The 17,077-nt window shown below is 39.7% G+C and overlaps 2 protein-coding genes across 2 annotated transcripts; both read left to right on the top strand.

The window, feature by feature from the left end:
- Window positions 1–634: 634 nt before the first annotated feature.
- LOC135648827 (protein ESMERALDA 1-like) lies at window positions 635–9,037 on the top strand. The gene is made up of 10 exons (XM_065166795.1): window positions 635–1,312; window positions 1,883–1,952; window positions 3,199–3,266; window positions 3,365–3,453; window positions 3,832–4,029; window positions 4,790–4,994; window positions 5,085–5,252; window positions 6,787–6,954; window positions 7,051–7,241; window positions 8,541–9,037. Exons 1-10 carry the CDS (start codon window positions 722–724, stop codon window positions 8,701–8,703), a joined length of 1,911 nt encoding a protein of 636 aa, XP_065022867.1. The 5' UTR covers window positions 635–721; the 3' UTR covers window positions 8,704–9,037.
- Window positions 9,038–9,825: 788 nt separating this feature from the next.
- Window positions 9,826–11,386, top strand: LOC103997246 (fasciclin-like arabinogalactan protein 4). Its single transcript, XM_009418416.3, has one exon. The coding sequence runs from the start codon at window positions 10,063–10,065 to the stop codon at window positions 11,377–11,379; it is 1,317 nt and encodes a 438-aa protein (XP_009416691.2). The 5' UTR covers window positions 9,826–10,062; the 3' UTR covers window positions 11,380–11,386.
- The last annotated feature ends 5,691 nt before the right edge of the window (window positions 11,387–17,077 follow it).

The raw sequence follows: 17,077 nt of genomic DNA, 5'->3' as shown, positions 1-17,077 counted from the left end.
TCTCATTTTCTTCTTTTTATGACAAGTAAAGCAATAATAAACTTTCTTCTCTTCTTTATAACAAAGAATATAATTATACATTTCTTCTTTTACTTGAAATCATATATCTCGATTTACTAGAAGGAGAAACTTAAAAGTCGAGAAACTCATTCCGATCGATCTTTGTCCTAATATAGATAACATCTCGAGAGTATGATATTTTTATCTTGAATACATTTTGTACAAGCTTAGTATAAAGATTTGGATCACGTCAAACTGACTAAGACATGGATATGAATTTCTCATAGATTAAAATAAAATTTGATAAGATACGAAGAGAGAGGGAGAGGATGACGGTCGGAGCGATAAGGGCAAGTCCTGTGTCGTTATTTGGACTCTCGGACAGACATAGGTGTTGGGTTCGTATGGGACGGGAAAGTGGAACCCACAAGCGAGGGTGGGACGAACATGGCGTCCTCTTTTGTGAGGCTCCGACACTGACACTGTTCCCCTTATTTCGTTGATAGATTACGGATTTGATCCAATAAGAGACGCCATTAATTCATTTAAATATGGAAATAACCTCCGAATTATTCATATATATATATATATACGTATACGTATTACGCGTTTTGTGGTGACACGAAGACGGCGTCGGAGGAATGCGGGCGACAAACGGAGCGCGGAATCTGTGAAACGGGACCCACACAGACCACCCTGGCGCGTGCGCCGCACTTGCTCTATGTGGGAGTCCCAACACCGACTTCGGGGATGCGGTCGCCGCCCGGGCTCGCTTCCTCCGCTACCCAAGAAAAGAATACGACCACGGGGAGAAGCAACCGCGAGGCTCTCACCCCGCACTCCCCGCCGCACAAATCGAATCAGCCCCTGCCGTCGATCCAGCGGTCGAGGGTGGGCGAGCGGATCCACGCGGTCGACGGATATGCCGCACCACCATGCCTACAACCGCTTGGGGAGCGGCGGCGCAGGCGGTGGGGGGACGCCGTCGCCTCCGGCGTCGCCGCGGAGGTCGCCGAGGACCCAGCGGAGGGGCGGGAAGGCGGGCGGGGCGAAGGGGGCCGCGATGGGGGCGCCTCGGGCTATCGCGCAGCGGATGGCTTGGATGCTGCTCTCCCTCTTCCTCCGCCGGCAGGCTATCTTCCTCTTCACGCCGCTCCTGTACGTCGCGGCCATGCTCTTCTACATGGGCACCGTGTCCCTCGAAAGCGTGCCCCACATCATCTCCCGCTCCGCCCCTGGCTCCGTCTACCGGAGCCCTAAGCTGTACGAGCGCCTCCGCAATGACATGGATGCCGATAACTCCTCCGACGGGGTCAGTTCCTGAACCCTAATCGACCCTGTTATGCTTCTTTTATTCTCGATTGATTTGGATTTGAGCCTTCTTTTCTTTCTTTCTTTTGATTTTGCTCGTTTATTTCTGTTTCACGACATTTATATGTGCCATATTATCAAAATTTGCATTTGTTTGTGAACTCAAGGGAAGCCTGAGCGTGAATTGATGTATCGAGATCGTAGCTTCTTCGATGCATACTTCGCAACATCTTTGTTGAGCGTAATTGAGTAGAAATTCTTGTGTTGTTTGTAAAATCACAATGCAGCTGATATAGATGTTCCATAATAAAATTAAATACAACAAGCATTGATTTTTTTTCACTCCACATTATCTTCCAAGCACTATACTAAATTTCTTCTTCTACCTCATTATGCTTATTGTAGGATTCATGGGTTGTGAACAAGACAGATGTGCTTTATAGTATACTTATGCAGTTTCAAGCTAGGATAATTAAAGCTTTTGTTCTTAGGATATTGGGCACAAATTGCAATTAGTGCATTTTCTCGGCATCACTTCACCTAACGATTCAAATGTTGTATCATTTTGTAGTTAGCAACCGTGTGGAAGCACTCTTTCAAAGGTGGCGGCTGGCGGCCTTGTCTAGACACCTCTACTGATGGTACTGATTTTCGCCGAATCTTAAAAACTGATTTATTTTGCTCTCTCTCAAAAGAGAAAAAAAAAACTGGAAAAGATATCTTGTCCATGCCAAAAACTCATATGTATTTCCAAAAAAAAAAAAATTATCGTGTGAATTTCTTAACTCATAGATGCCCCTTATATATATATTTTTATGTTGTACTTACCGAGAATTGAACTGTCAAGTTTTGAGGGGTTTGTCGGAACTCATATGGTTTTGTACTATGTATGTGCTGCTTTATGAAAATTGAGGTCCATGTCACAAAATCAGTTTGGTATTTTTTGGTATCATTTGTTGATGTTTTGCTACCTATTTATCTATTTAGTCATCTTCTTGTTTCTCAGTGTCTAATATCATGAAATGTAGAAATGTCAATTTAATTTTTCACAGATCTACTTGTCACTTGTGTCTACATCCTATATTTGTTGCTTAATCTGTCTTATTTTTCCTACTACATGAAAATTTTCTATTGTGATCCTTTTGGATCATGCAGTGCATGTTTTGTTAGTCCATGTATTTTCATGATTGCTTTCATAGAGTGAATTCTCTTTATATCTTTTGTTATTTAGCAAATTCCTCTTAAGCCATTCCACAGTGATCAAATTCTGTTTTTCCGCAAGACTGTACCATTGCCTTGAAGCTTTGAGAATTGGATTGGATTTGCTAGATCCATTTGTCACGATGGTTTTGACAAAATCTTGAAAGAAATAAAAATTGATTGAAAAGAGAAAACAGAATGAAATATAAACAAAATAGAGAGAAATTCAAGAAGCAAAATAATATTACTTAAATTGCAATTTGGAGTTAATAAAACATGTTCTGTGTATAATTTCATCCTATACATGAGACAGATTGAATCCCAAAAATTTCAAATGATATGTATATATTGCCACTAAATACTAATATCGAAGCATTGCATTCTAAATGTAGGGATTGAGATATATAATTTTTCTTAAAGCATATTTTGTTGCTTAACTCAAAACCAGCAAGGGAAGGTTCTCCATAATTGGAGAGGTCAAGACTCGAAGCAAACCTCAAGGATAGTTCTTGTAATTGGAGGATGTTTTTGAGCCCGTAATGGGAGAACTCTTTTTTTTCTTTTCTTATTTCCTATTTGTGTGAATTGAAGGATGAGGAAACTAATTGATCTGTTCTTAACTACTGTAAAATAATGAACAATCTGTGCAAATGATTACTAATTTGAAGTTCTTTTCTCTTTTTTCAGTTTTGCCTGATTCTAATGGTTACATATTTGTTGAGGCAAATGGTGGCTTGAATCAACAACGAACATCGGTTGTTCCCTTTCTCCTTCATGATTCTTTTTTTTTCCTGTCATTCGTTCTAGATATGTCATTTTGCCAATTTTATTTATATTTTTTTCTCCTTTGCAGATATGCAATGCGGTTGCAGTGGCAGGATATCTGAATGCGACACTTGTTATTCCTAAATTTCACTATCACAGCATTTGGAAAGATCCTAGGTTATTATCTATATCTCTATCTCATTTATTTTGTAGTTAAATCCTGACCTTTTTTCTTTATTGTCCTTATATTTATGATCCAAAGTCTGTTTAATTAAAAAGAAAGATTTCATATCTAGTAAGCAGCCTAATTGGTCCATAATCGAAATTCCATATGTTTTTGTTGACAAATGGACCCACTATAAAAGATTTAGCAGCACGGATAGACAATAAGAGTTAAATGGATAAAAGGTTGGACCCACTATATGCATCTTTTGCTTTGAACCTTGATTATATGTTATTTGACCAGGAGTGAAGCTTAATATACATATTTATTTATTACGTTATTAGGAAGGCAAAAGATTAATGATGTTGTTTGATATTTTGACAATGGTACAGCAAATTCAGTGAGATCTATGAAGAGGATCACTTTATCAGTACTCTGAAAAATGAGGTGCATGTAGTTGACAAAATTCCTGAATTTATAATGGAACGCTTCGGTCACAACATGAGCAACGTGTTTAACTTCAAGATAAAAGCTTGGTCCTCCATTCAGTACTATAAGGATGCTGTTCTTCCTAAACTGGCTGAGGAAAAGTGAGTTCCTTTCTCATTGTTTCTGCCATATTTAATCATTAGCTTGCACTAAAAAAGGTCCACTGAAATTGTGTTATGCAATCTATTCTGATTTCTCCTTCATGCTTTATTTTCTTTGTCAATGTTTTATCCTCTTCAATTAGTTTCATGTACTATAGAACTTTTTTCTTCTTTTATTATCTCCCTGGACAAGGTATTGCTGCATCTTCAGTATTAGGAATGTCATGCCATTACAAATTGGGTGTTTTTTTGTCGTTAGGACATTTGAAGCTATTCAATCTTCTGGTCACATATGTATTTGTTTCTTAATGTTCTCCCTTATGCTTGTTGGCACAAGGTATAGGGTTTGTTGATGATATCATAGTAAAAAATGGAGGAAGTATATTTTTAATTATGTGACAATTATATAAACTTTAGTTTGGATATAGAAAATAGCAAAAAAGCCATAATTTATCTAAACATGTGGTGAATTCGGCAAAGGAAACTTTAGAGACGATGAAAATAGGCTCAAGCATAGGACTTGAAACTAGTTTGTTTGATAATGTTTAGAAGAACTAAACGATGTGCAACGATTGCACAGGTGGCTTGATTTATGTTATAAATTGCAATATTCATAATTTGAATGAGATATAATATTGTTCACAGTTTAAATTCTTCCAAAGCATTGAGCTACCTGTAGTTATGTTGATATAATCATACAAAATTTAATGTTGATAACTCCATTGTCACTCAACAAACTTCTACATTTAATTTGAATCAGGCTTATCAGGATATCTCCTTTTGCAAACCGGCTGTCATTCGATGCCCCTTCTGCAGTTCAGCGCCTAAGATGCTTGGCCAATTTTAAAGCACTACGTTTTTCAAATCCTATAGCAACTTTGGCTGAAAATTTGGTCTCTCGAATGAAAGAGCGCAGTGTGGATAATAATGGGAAATATATTGCAGTGCATCTGCGTTTCGAAGAGGTCAATATTATACCTTCACATTTGTCTTGTTATCTCTTGATTTTATGTCATCCAGTTCAAGTGGATATTGTATTTTTTCAATTCTTTCAGGATATGGTTGCCTTCTCCTGTTGCATATTTAATGGTGGTGACGAAGAGAAACAGGATATGAATGCCGCAAGAGAGAGAGGTTGGAGAGGAAAATTTACTAAACGTGGCCGTGTCATTCGACCTGGGGCAATTAGGATGAATGGAAAATGTCCGCTTACACCTTTAGAGGTATAACCTTCTTTATCCTTCGTTACGTTATGCTGGTAATTTTTGATATTTGAATGAATAAGCGATGGTTTTTAAGTATTTTATTTCTACTTTTTTACTTGTAAGGTTAACTGAGTGACATGAACTTAAAGAGATGGAAATATGAAAGTGATATGCACTAAAATTTTACTAATATTTTTGATTGTGTACATCTAAATTATGACCCATATGAAGTACTAATGGTTTACTTATCTCCTTATGTATTCTCATTCTTGTTGCTCTCGGCTGAAAATTTGTGTTGTTTATGATGAATTACTTTTCTCCTGTCATTGTCACTTGATCATCCTTGGTTGTCATTCAGATGAGTATAGGATAAGGTTTCAAATACCTGTCTTATATTAGTTTTAACAAGCTATCGAACTAATACAGTATAGAGATATTGCGTGGTACACTGAACTATACTACCGGTATCACTGAAAAAATAATATAAAAGAGAATAATGAAAGGACGGTGCAACCAGCATGGCCCATTACCAGTGCTTGGTCAGGTCAGTAAAAAACGGGGAGAACAATGTGGTCTATTTTTAAAACATTGGTATATCATAAATTGTTGTACTACAAGAATCACATGTATATTATTTTAAGTTCTCTTCTCTATCGAAAACTTCTTAGATGCTCTTGCTATATCAATTGTTTGGGAAGCAACATTGTTGCTACACTTTTGTTAGTTGCTTCCTCAGTATCATGTTTTTGAGACATCACACGGTCAAACACAATGCTTCTGTGGACATGACCTAATGATTAACTTTTTCTCCTGTGCTTCCTATGAATTTAATTTGCTGATATGACAGAATCTTTCATCAAATGGTATTTCCTGGTTATATCAAACTAACTTTGACTGAATAGTCTTTTCAGCAATCATTTTCACTAATACCACATTAATGTATTCACAAATTTCTCCAGAAGATTTTATTTTCTGAACCATAACCATATCTAAAAGCAACTGCTCAAATTCATTATTTGCCTTTCTAGTCATAGTACACCGATTCATTAATTTTGTAGTTGTAAGATAATAAGATTTATAATATATCATTTTGATTCTGAATAATAAGAATAATTTCGTGGATGCCTCTTAACTTATTGCTCACACTTTGATTAGAGAAAGACAATCATTTTGATTATTTATTATGTTACAATTAATATAGGAGAAATGATGACTTTAGCATAAGATGCTTTTAATCCAGAATTATGCTTATTGTGAAATTAGCATTACATATTTTACAGTGATATATATATATATATATATATATATATATATATATATATATATATATATATATATATATATATATATATATATATATATATATATATATATATATATATATGTCTTATTACTCTGCACCCATGAACATCAAGCAACTAACTTTTTTTTCCATTGATTGGTGATCTTATTTAGCTATCATCGCTGATGCTTGAACTTGTAGTTTATTTGGTCATCCTGAGCATAACATACTTGAATGTTCTTCCAACTATTAATTCATTCTTGGAATCAGGTTGGTCTGATGCTCCGTGGCATGGGTTTCAATAATAACACTGCAATTTATTTGGCTTCTGGGAAAATTTACAAGGCTGAGAAGAATATGGTTCCCCTTCTTGAAATGTTTCCTCTTCTACAAACTAAAGAAACACTGGCATCAGCAGAGGAACTTGCCCCATTTAAGGTTTTTTGTTTTGTTTTGTTTTTTTTTCTGAGGGCCTCCTGTTGTAGCTTTCCTATGTCTTTACATTAATAACTTTAATTTGACTGTTTTCTGCAGAACTATTCCTCTAGGATGGCTTCAATAGACTATAGTGTCTGTCTTCACAGTGAAGTGTTTGTGACTACTCAAGGTGGAAACTTCCCTCATTTTCTGATTGGCCACAGGAGATACTTGTATGATGGGCACTCTAAAACTATAAAACCTGACAAGAGGAAGTTAGCATTATTGTTCGATAATCCAACTATAGGGTATGTCAGCTCATATTCCTGCTGTTGATATTTCCATAAACTTTTATCTGGTTTGCTTTTGGAATTTAGTTCAACTCAAGCAGTTTTATGGCTTATAGATTTTAAGCACCTGATTAGTTTTACCTTTATTAAGTTATTTTGAACTTTTGATCTTAATTCAACATCGCTAGTTGCATAGTTTATAGAATCGTCTGCTTGTTCCTACCTTAGCTCAATAAAGAAACTTTTCACTAAGTCTACTTTTGTGTTGATCACTTTCTGCCTTGAATCTGTAGAAGTTGACTATATCAGAAGTTTTAATTGGATATTCTCATACTATATCTAATTGCATTTAATTCATTGGATGTCAGTCCTCTTCCAGATGCAATTACTTTGAGGCAACAGGTTTAAACCTTGCCAACCACCAAGGGGTCATAATGTCCCTGTTAAATGAGAAACCCTGTGGTGATCTGAAGGGTCATAACTACCAAATGTGGAAACCCTGTGGGGGCTTTCAGAAAACAATTTTGCCCTGGACCATAGATGTGAAGGGACATACAGGGAGTCAGTGTGCCTTATTCCTGTGTTTCTGTAGTTTGTATTGTTGGGCTTGGACTAAGTACACTGTTGATGGTATTGGATAAGATATTGAACATAAAATGTCAAAGCTTTATCAAACAACTATAACCTTGTCTATTGATGAACAAAGTTGAAGAATTTGTGATCAAGAAGCTGCATAATTACCCTGTTACATAGGAAGGTCAATCTTTGTTATCTCAATCTTTCTATTTAGATTCAATGCCGGCTGTTCCGTTATGAATGTGGAAATTTTAGGCCACTTGAACAGTTTCTAACTAGAGACTAATATATACAAAAAAAAAACTAGAGACTAATAATCAGTTGTTTCAACTCTTCCGAAAAATTAAATGGTAACATGTATTATGTTGTCTTGTAGCCATACCCACATCCAGATCTTGTCTTGCTTGATAAAGTTTTCTGTCCAGTGATAGCATTTGGGTAAAAGAATATATGAAAGTTTTCCAGTCGTTTATTGGAGAAGTTTCATGAAGTACTCGTTTGTTTAGATTCATATAATCCTTTTGTTCTTCTTGGACATCCAATAATGACTTAGATGAGTAGTTAAATAAAAGGACTCATTTTGTTGTTCACATCTTTGACTCATCGTCAACAACTATTCTCATGTGTTATTAGTTTTTTTTATTCCTTGCACGTCCACTTGTCATGCATAATATATCTTCGACAATCTTTTGCTTGTTTACATGGTGTGAAATCTTTCCTTTTTACTTACTTTTTGAACAGGTGGAAGTCCTTGAAGCGCCAATTGCTAATCATGCGAGCTCAAAGTGATGCCAAGGGAATAGAGATGAAAAGACCAAATGAATCTATATACACTTACCCGTGTCCTCACTGTATGTGCCGCTCTAACAGGACGGAAGTATCAAGATCTTTGTCAGCTCGATAGTATAGTCCAGATAATTTTGGTTAAACATTTATGGTGATTCAACTGACGTTGGAGCTGGTGCATCATTTGTTCTTTCATTGGCCTCTTGCGAGACCACTATTCTTTCCAAGCTTGCAGGCTCCATGTAGACTGTATAGTGGCTATTCTTTACAACCTGAGATTACGGCATTTGTATAGGCGTCTCGTGAGAGCACTCTTCTTTCCAAGGTTGCAGGCTTCATTTAGACTGCATAACAACTATTCTTTTACAGCCTGGTGGGGTTCCTACTTTTTGTATATAGTTGAAGAGTTGATTGAAGAAGGGAATCCAAAAAATTGTTATCCAGGTGCTGACTTGCACTTTTAACTTGTATTCACAACCTCTGCATCTATCGACGCCTCGAAGCAAAGCAACCTGCAAATTTTGGTGCTCGGTGTCAGCAGAAGGCTTCTATATTAGTCGATTCTTTTCTACTTGATATCCAAATGTTTGTAAAGACGTCAAAACTGGAGTCATCAGCATATTAGTCTGCATTCTTTTCACTTCTCTGTTGTAACATGAACAATTCTCTTTTAGGTGGAAGGGTGTCGTCCTTTTTATCTGTCTGTAATCACAATGGTTAACCTTAGGATGTTCGCCCCATGCAAGGGTGAGAAGAATAAATCGTATTGTCATATTTCAGGTTCTTCAAAATTTCTCATTATTTATCCTCACTCTCGTTACCGAGGCTGGATTTATGATGGTGTTCCGGTTTTACCATTAAATCGATTTTCTGCATTGAAATTAAGTTACTGCTTCTCTTGTTTCTGCCGAAGGCAAATTTGGTTTTTGGTGGAGAATTGTTTCAGTGCATCATTTACCTCATCTTCGTGGAAAGGTTTGTAGGGTTCTCTGTCCAGCTTCTCTTTGAAGACGAAGATGATGACGGAGGTCGACGTCGGAGCAGTTATGGTGATGTGAGATGGCTACTGTCCCCCAACTCACGAAGGAGGATAGCACTGCAACCCACATCTCGACTCATCTGCGTCTAATAGTACTACCACGGGTGACCTGTCTTACACTGTCCTCTATTCACCTCGAAAGCTTAGTTTCCTCGATGTCATCGGTTTTCCTGTGGTCGAGAGCTCGAGTTCGGTGTTCGTTTCCTGCTACGGACACTCAAACGAGACGCCACTCCTCTCTCCTCCTCGCCTCCGCTCACCTGAAGACAGCCCCTTCCGCCTCCTCCGCCCGAACGACAGCAATCCCACGTGCATAGTGGTGCAGCGGTAGGTGAACGTACCCCCAATCTGTCTCATCATTTCCTCTCAGATCATAAATTAGACGCATTTCCTCGAGTTAATTAAGTAGAGTAATATACATACACACACGCCTATTTAATGGCCTCATCGAAGACGACGTCGTCGTCGTCTTTCTACTTCGCACTCTCCTTTCCTTCGCCCACTCACACGTGGGAGCGCAGGAAGTCGCAGCAATTTGAAATGGCAGCGCCGCCGCCGCAGCGTCTCCACTCCGCTGTTGCCCCGCTCTTTCTCCTTTTCCTGTTGCTTGTCATCCTCGCACTGGCCCTGGCGGTTAACATCACGGCAGTGCTCTCCCCTTACCCCGACCTCTCCGCCTTCAACCGCCTCCTCAGCTCCACGTCGGTCCCCTGCGACCTCTCCGGCCGCTCATCCCTCACCATCCTCGCCATCCCCAACGCCTACCTTCTCCGTTCCTCCTCCGCCCGTGCCGCCGCCGATATCGCCGATGTCCTCCGCTACCACGTCCTCCTCGAGTATGTCTCCTCGCCTGACCTCCGCCGCATCCCCGCCGGCGGGAAGCTCGTCGCTACCCTGTACCAAACCACCGGCCGGGCCGACGGCAACCTCGGCACCGTCAACTTCACCCGGGACCGAATCGGTGCCGTCAAAGCGCGCTTCCCCTCCCCTTTCCACGGATCCAAGGCTACCATCCTCGGCCTCGTCGGCACCCTCCCATACAACGTCTCCGTCCTCGCCATTGACGCGCTGCTCCTCCCCTACGGCTTCGACCTCGGAGCCACTGACATCCGCCCCTCCGTCGGCCTCAACATCACCCCGGTCCTCGTTGACGGCGGCAGCTTCAACGTGGCCGCCTCCATGCTCGAGGCCTCCGGTGTCGTGGCGGAGTTAGAGGCCGACGAGCACGGTGCCGGAATCACCGTCTTCGTCCCCACCGACGAGACCTTCGCCGACTTCCCGGCCACCGAGCGACTGCAGTCGCTGCCAGCGGACCGCAAGGCGCTGGTGCTCCGTTTCCACGTGCTCCGCTCCTATTACCCCCTCGGCTCCCTCGAGTCCATCGTCAACCCCGTCCAGCCCACGGTCGCTACCGAAGACACCGCCGCCGGCTGCTTCACCCTCAACATCACCCGCGTCAATGGCTCGGTGGCCATCGACACCGGTCTGGTCGTGGCGTCCATCACGCGCACTGTGTTCGACCAGAACCCGGTAGCCGTGTTCGCCGTCTCCAAGGTGCTCCTCCCGAGGGAGATCTTCGCGGGGGAGGCGGATGCGTCGAATCTCGCGCCGCAGTGTACGGAGGGGGTGGACACGCCTCCTGCGAGGCTGTCGCCGCCGCAGGGCTTCAAAGAGGAAGTCACGTCCGGGACCGGCGGCAAAGGAGTTGCTCTGTTTTATACAGTGTCGCTGTATCTACCGCTGCTATTTGCATGACATTTGCTCGCTGCGCTGCTACATTTTGACTTTTCTATCATATACGTTACTGATGTTTGTAAAAGCATCCAATTTTTTTTCGTGCTTATGTTGGTTGATTTCACGGCGGCATTCAATTTAGATCTGTCGGAATCATCCGATGGAATTCGAAGGAGGATTTATGTTTATATCATGCATTGTTATTTAAGTAAAATATTTAGATTTATTTATAATAACATCATGGATCCGAAAATATATATATTTTTTTTAATATTTTATGCCCATTACATCACGAGTGGTAACGACTAAAGGTGATATCTATATCGATGCAAATGTAGTTGTTGAGAGATGTCGCTCCACATTTATCTCGATAGTTCTTTTATTGTTCAATATGTATCAGCAAGAATGTAAATACAGTGTAATCCTTACCTTTCGTCGTCACTATTCTCATTCACAACATCTATTTACGACCCTCAGTAATATTAAATTAAATGAACTTTTAGATATCAATATAATTTTTTAAAATATAAATATTAAATTATTAAAGATGACTAATTATTAAAAAAATATATAATTAAGCCGTATTGATAACAACATTTCATATTTTAATTTCAACGTTTCATACAGCCATAATAATTGAATTTTTTATATTAATTCTGGTCTTATTATCTTATGACTTACTGAGATGAAATTACATGACAACGACGACGATGATCGATGTTATGATCGGCACAGAAACAATTTTTTTCGCTGAATCAAAGCCGTCCATCTTTTTGCCCACATCTGATCAAACGTTCCTAATCGACTTAGGGCAACCTCGTAATAAAAGGATAATTTGAGCCCCTCGTTTGTCTTTTCGTTCCATTCGCCTGGCGCCTCTTATTTAAAGGGTTCCCGGTTTTCGCCGAGCGTCGTCGGCTTTTGGGTTTCTCTTCGTCTCCGAGACGTCGGATATCAGGTATCTCAACCATCTCGTCCTTCTTCGAATCGTAGGCTTGAATTAGAAACATCCGTTCTTTCTTGACTGTGGGTTCGGTCTTCTTCAAGTGTTTTTGGTTTGATCGATTCGGGGTCTTTGAGATGCCGATCTCTTCGTGGTTTGATCCTTTAGGAAACAGAACTGATTTGTTGATTTCAATTTGTTATCGATAGGAATCGGACGGTGTCCTCCATATGGGCGTTGGCCTTTAGCGATGCCCCATGCTCAGCCGAACGCTGATTTTGGATCAACAAAGGGCACACCGTCACCAAAAGGTATAAATCTGAACAACTTTTATCAAACGTTTCACTGTCTTGTTTTGTGTAGTTAACACATCTTTGTTTGGCTTCTTTGCATGATAACTACATCTGTTTGGGCCCTTCACATAACTCTTGATAGTTTCTTGCTTGGTAGGATTTTGACATATATAGTTGCCAGCAATAACTTCTTGCATGTCAAAGTGGTATGAATTTGATATTCTCATTTTCTGGGTATGTTGTTACTTGACAATTGTGGATTAGGCTGTCATCCTCTACATCAAAATTATTAAGCTTATACTTGGTGTTATTTTAAGGTGTTATTTAGTTGTTGCCTTTGGCATTTCCTTTGGCATTTGGAAAGAAAAACTGGATATGGACGTGTCGTCCGCCGAACTGGAAGCAAAAGAATTTTCACTAGGGAAACAAGTTTTTAGGTTACTTCCTGCAAAAGACTGCCATGACCAAGACCTTGGGTTATCAATTTGTGAAAAGGTTGCTCTGATTGTGTTTCCATGGACTCTTAGATGCATAATATGATTTTTTTTACTTTGGCATTGATTGTCACTTTGTTCTTGGACATTCCCTCATGGTTTGAAGCCCTAGAAAGGGAGACGATGATGAAAAGATTTAAATTATCAAATAAATCATGCTGTGGATTAAAAACGTTGATAAACTTGAAATATCAGAAATAAAGAACAGGGACAAACATCTGAAAGCAATAACTTACTTATTACTTGATTTAGACCATTAGGAAAGAATTTATTTCTTTTGCGAAAAACTTGAAATTATTTGTTCTCTCAAGGTTTCAAACTCAAGAATATCGAAATTGATTCTTTTAGTGTCTTTCATAATTAGGAACATTTTGTATAGCTTGAGTTGGTACGTGCTCATTTTAAAAGAGCCAGATCATGAGATGACTTTCTCGATGGTGACCTCTACTCTAATTTCTTGTCTCCATATAATAAGAACCATTACACTATTGTAGACCCATGTACTATAGGACGATTGGCAGAAAACTTATGGCTACTTACCATCTCTGACCTCAAACAAGAATCGTTAGCTTTACGTGAGATGGTCTTTGCAAGTGGGGGCAGAAACATTGAAAATATGAGATGTTGTTGAAGGTGATAAAGGATCTTGTGCGGTCTTAAATTGAAAGCCTTTTCTCTTTTCATTGGAGAGCCAAGAGTTCCTATGGTTCCTGATGATTTCTGCTGTGCCCAATCTCACTGGAATTAATGATGAAAGATCCAGCCAATGGCACGGATCTCACCCAAATGCCTGTCCTAACCTAGTAAGCCTCAACTTAACTTGCTGCTTAAGTGAACTTGCTGATGTATATGCATTTTTTCGCAAGTTATCCTCTCGAAGTCTTGATGACCAAGTAGCAGCTTTTGGGGAGCTTCATCTGCTAGCCAAGTGTAATGTCGATGATGATCGCATATGGATAGCTGGGGCTGATGCTGTTTGCCTCCAGAAATCTACTCTCACCCATTGATTCCCGCGCCCAGGAGAGTCGCTGCCCTTTACAATCTTTGCATCCATGAGGACAAGAAGTCAATAATAATCTCTTTTGGGGCTATTCATGGTACCGTCCGTGTTCTATGAAATGGTAGCATGGAGGCACGGGAGATTGCTTCAGCCACACTCTTTAGCCTTTCGGTGGTGGATGAATCTAAGGTGACAAATGGGGCATCAGGAGCAACCTCAGCACTGGTGCAACTGCTGAGTGAAGGTACACATGGAAGGAAGAAAGATGTGGCAACCATACTGTTTTACCTGTGCATTTAATGAGGAAACAAGGGGAAGGCCTGCAGTGCTTATGATGTTTGAAGCCCTGGCATTATTGGCCTTACTGTGAAGCCCCCAAGAAGGAAAGTCGGCAACTGCAGCTGTTCAGGCCATGTCTCTGTTGGTGAAGAATATAGGAAGTGGTTTCCCCCATGAATAGAAAGAGTGCAGTGTGGTTATGGGACCATTGCAAGAATTGGACATTAGTGGCATAGATAAAGAGGAAGAGGACGGCCCAATTGCTAGAGCACATAAATACATGCTCGAGCTGAGGCTTCAACCCAGACTCCATATAAATGAGAAGGAGAAAAGAATGACGCTACTTCATCTGATTCTGTGAAGACCTAGGTTTTCTTCCCCTCGGAGGGAATTGGGGTTTGGTTATTACATTTAGGCAAATGTCTTTTGTTTGGGTGAGAAGAGCGTTTAGTTTAGCGGACCATTTTGCCTGTTGATGCTTTGTGGCTTGTGCGTTTATGCATCGACCATTGTTTATCCTTGAGCTGTAAAGGAACACATGATATGTGGAAATTCACCTGCCCTGCATCATTCGTGTGGTTGCAGGTTGGAGTAAGTGTAATAACGCTGATGTCTAGAAGGCAAAACGGTACAGCATTCTCCAATGAGAACTGCTGAGATGCTTTTTGTGGACCTAAAATTAACCACATTGTAATGACCGATACGTGCCCTTGGTTTAAGTGGGAACAGAAACAGATTCAGAAGCCATTATTCAATGAAAAGGTTGGAAACAAACAATGGTTCGAAATCTGATGCTAAGCTAACATTTAACCATCTCTTTTACGTTTTCTATACAAAATCTTTCTTATAAGGTTAGAGGCTAAATCCTATCTGGAAACAACAAACCAAGTCAAAAGTTGCAACGAAGAGTGAATTTTAAGCAAAGTGAGTTTGGGTTGCTGGGCAGGATATCCCAAAACTATCTCTTACTTTTTTGTTTCTCATAGCCTGAAAAGGCCCAAATTAGTTGCCTCAACGTTTGGTGCTGTTCCTTCTATCCAACTGTTTCTCATTCTAAGACTTTGGCGGAGAACACAAGTTATTGGCCATTGACCGCATGAAATGGTGGTGGGGTGCTCTCCTCAAGATGTGTACACAAGGTTACCTTACTTGGCTTTCAGCTAACTTGGTAGAATAATTACATGGAACATTAGAATGACGACCAAGTCCTACGACATGATGTATTGACAAAGTTCGCGGAAACATCAATCAACATGTTGTGTCGTGATGGAAAAATACCTGCAGGAGCGCAGATGTTTTTGCCATTCTTCATCTTTCGTAACATGAAGGGTGGAAAACCCACCCTACCACCCTACATGGTTTGTCTTAGAGTGCATCAATAAGCGTCATAGACGCGTATCACATGCTTTGATGGAAAAGCTGTGTGGTAGAGGATCCGATCAGATGATTGTAACTGTTGCTGATCAAACTTCTACTGAAGATGTCCGATCCGATCCGATCAACTTAGTATGTTCAAGAATAATTTACTAACTAGATTTTATGAAAAGATGTCCGAACTTAGATATCATTTTAGTTGCTGTCATCTACACGGATATTTTGATTTCAATCATTCATGTCAAACAGTATTTCCTGGCTTCAACAAATTACTCGTATGTTTCGTGACCCCAGCGTCAAGTATGGATGCCACAGTCATTTTGATTGTTTTTGCCTACATAGATCATTTGCTTTGTCAATGATGGAGAGGAAATTACGCTGTTAGAATTATGTAGATTTAGTATTTAATATGATCTCTCTTGCAATTTAATAACCATATTTTATTATCAACCGATATTATGTCGATTTAATTTAGAGCATTAAATATAAGTTATCATACCAATAATTATATTCAAAAAATAAATAAAAAATTAATCATATATTTATTAATTTGGGAAAACAGGTTAATTGTTAGCTAACTCAACAATTAGGTAATGTTGTATCGATTGATGTTTGAAAGCTAAGTTATTGATTAATTTTTTATTTGATAATTATGCAGTAGTTTTTATATTTTTTTCTGTACATCTCTCCCCCCTAGTTTATATCATCGACTAGAGAGTTTTAAGTCTGTTTCCGTGAGCTTATGATAGTAATGATCTGCTCTACAATATGTCAACATATCAAGTATGAGTTAGTGGCCAAGATCTGAAGCCTGATAATTGTGTTATCTATGATGATTAGCTAGCTTATTCGCATATAAGACGAATCCAAAAGACTGTAATAGCAACAAAGAAGAAGAAGGTCAAATATCATGCAAGAAGGACCTTCATAATTGTAGCAATGTATGTATTGATTACTCGTAGTTACTCGAGTAATGTATACCGCCAAAACCCCCACCGTGTGTGTCTCCGACACACACATTGCAGCAGGCCTTTGAATGCCTGAAATGAAAAGAAAGATATCCTCTGCTAACCAAGTGTTATCATATAGTAACTTACATGCTTTCAGCATTTTAGAATCTGATACCATGAGGTGTCCGTCATACAGTTAACACGAGATTAACCCCTCTGATTGAGCTCATGTGAGGCAACGTGAGCCAACATGGGTTCTCAGCCTCTCTCCAATTTAGTCTTTCCCTGCTTCAGCTGTCACTGAAGGAAGAGGCCCCAACGTAAAAGATTCTTAGGAGACCCCCCCTTTAACAAAAAGCTAAAGCTGCCAACCTCATGCTCTCTCT

Source organism: Musa acuminata, chromosome BXJ3-9 (genome assembly GCF_036884655.1).
Source record: "Musa acuminata AAA Group cultivar baxijiao chromosome BXJ3-9, Cavendish_Baxijiao_AAA, whole genome shotgun sequence".
Taxonomy (NCBI): domain Eukaryota; kingdom Viridiplantae; phylum Streptophyta; class Magnoliopsida; order Zingiberales; family Musaceae; genus Musa; species Musa acuminata.
Note: the sequence above shows the minus strand (reverse complement) of the source record. Positions and strands in the feature narration are given on the sequence as shown.

Coding starts and splice junctions, on each gene's coding strand:
- LOC135648827 (XM_065166795.1), top strand. CDS start 722: ATGTGGGAGTCCCAACACCGACTTCGGGGATGCGGTCGCCGCCCGGGC. Junction 1,313..1,882: donor CCGATAACTCCTCCGACGGG/GTCAGTTCCTGA, acceptor ATCATTTTGTAG/TTAGCAACCGTGTGGAAGCA. Junction 3,267..3,364: donor TGAATCAACAACGAACATCG/GTTGTTCCCTTT, acceptor TCTCCTTTGCAG/ATATGCAATGCGGTTGCAGT.
- LOC103997246 (XM_009418416.3), top strand. CDS start 10,063: ATGGCCTCATCGAAGACGACGTCGTCGTCGTCTTTCTACTTCGCACTC.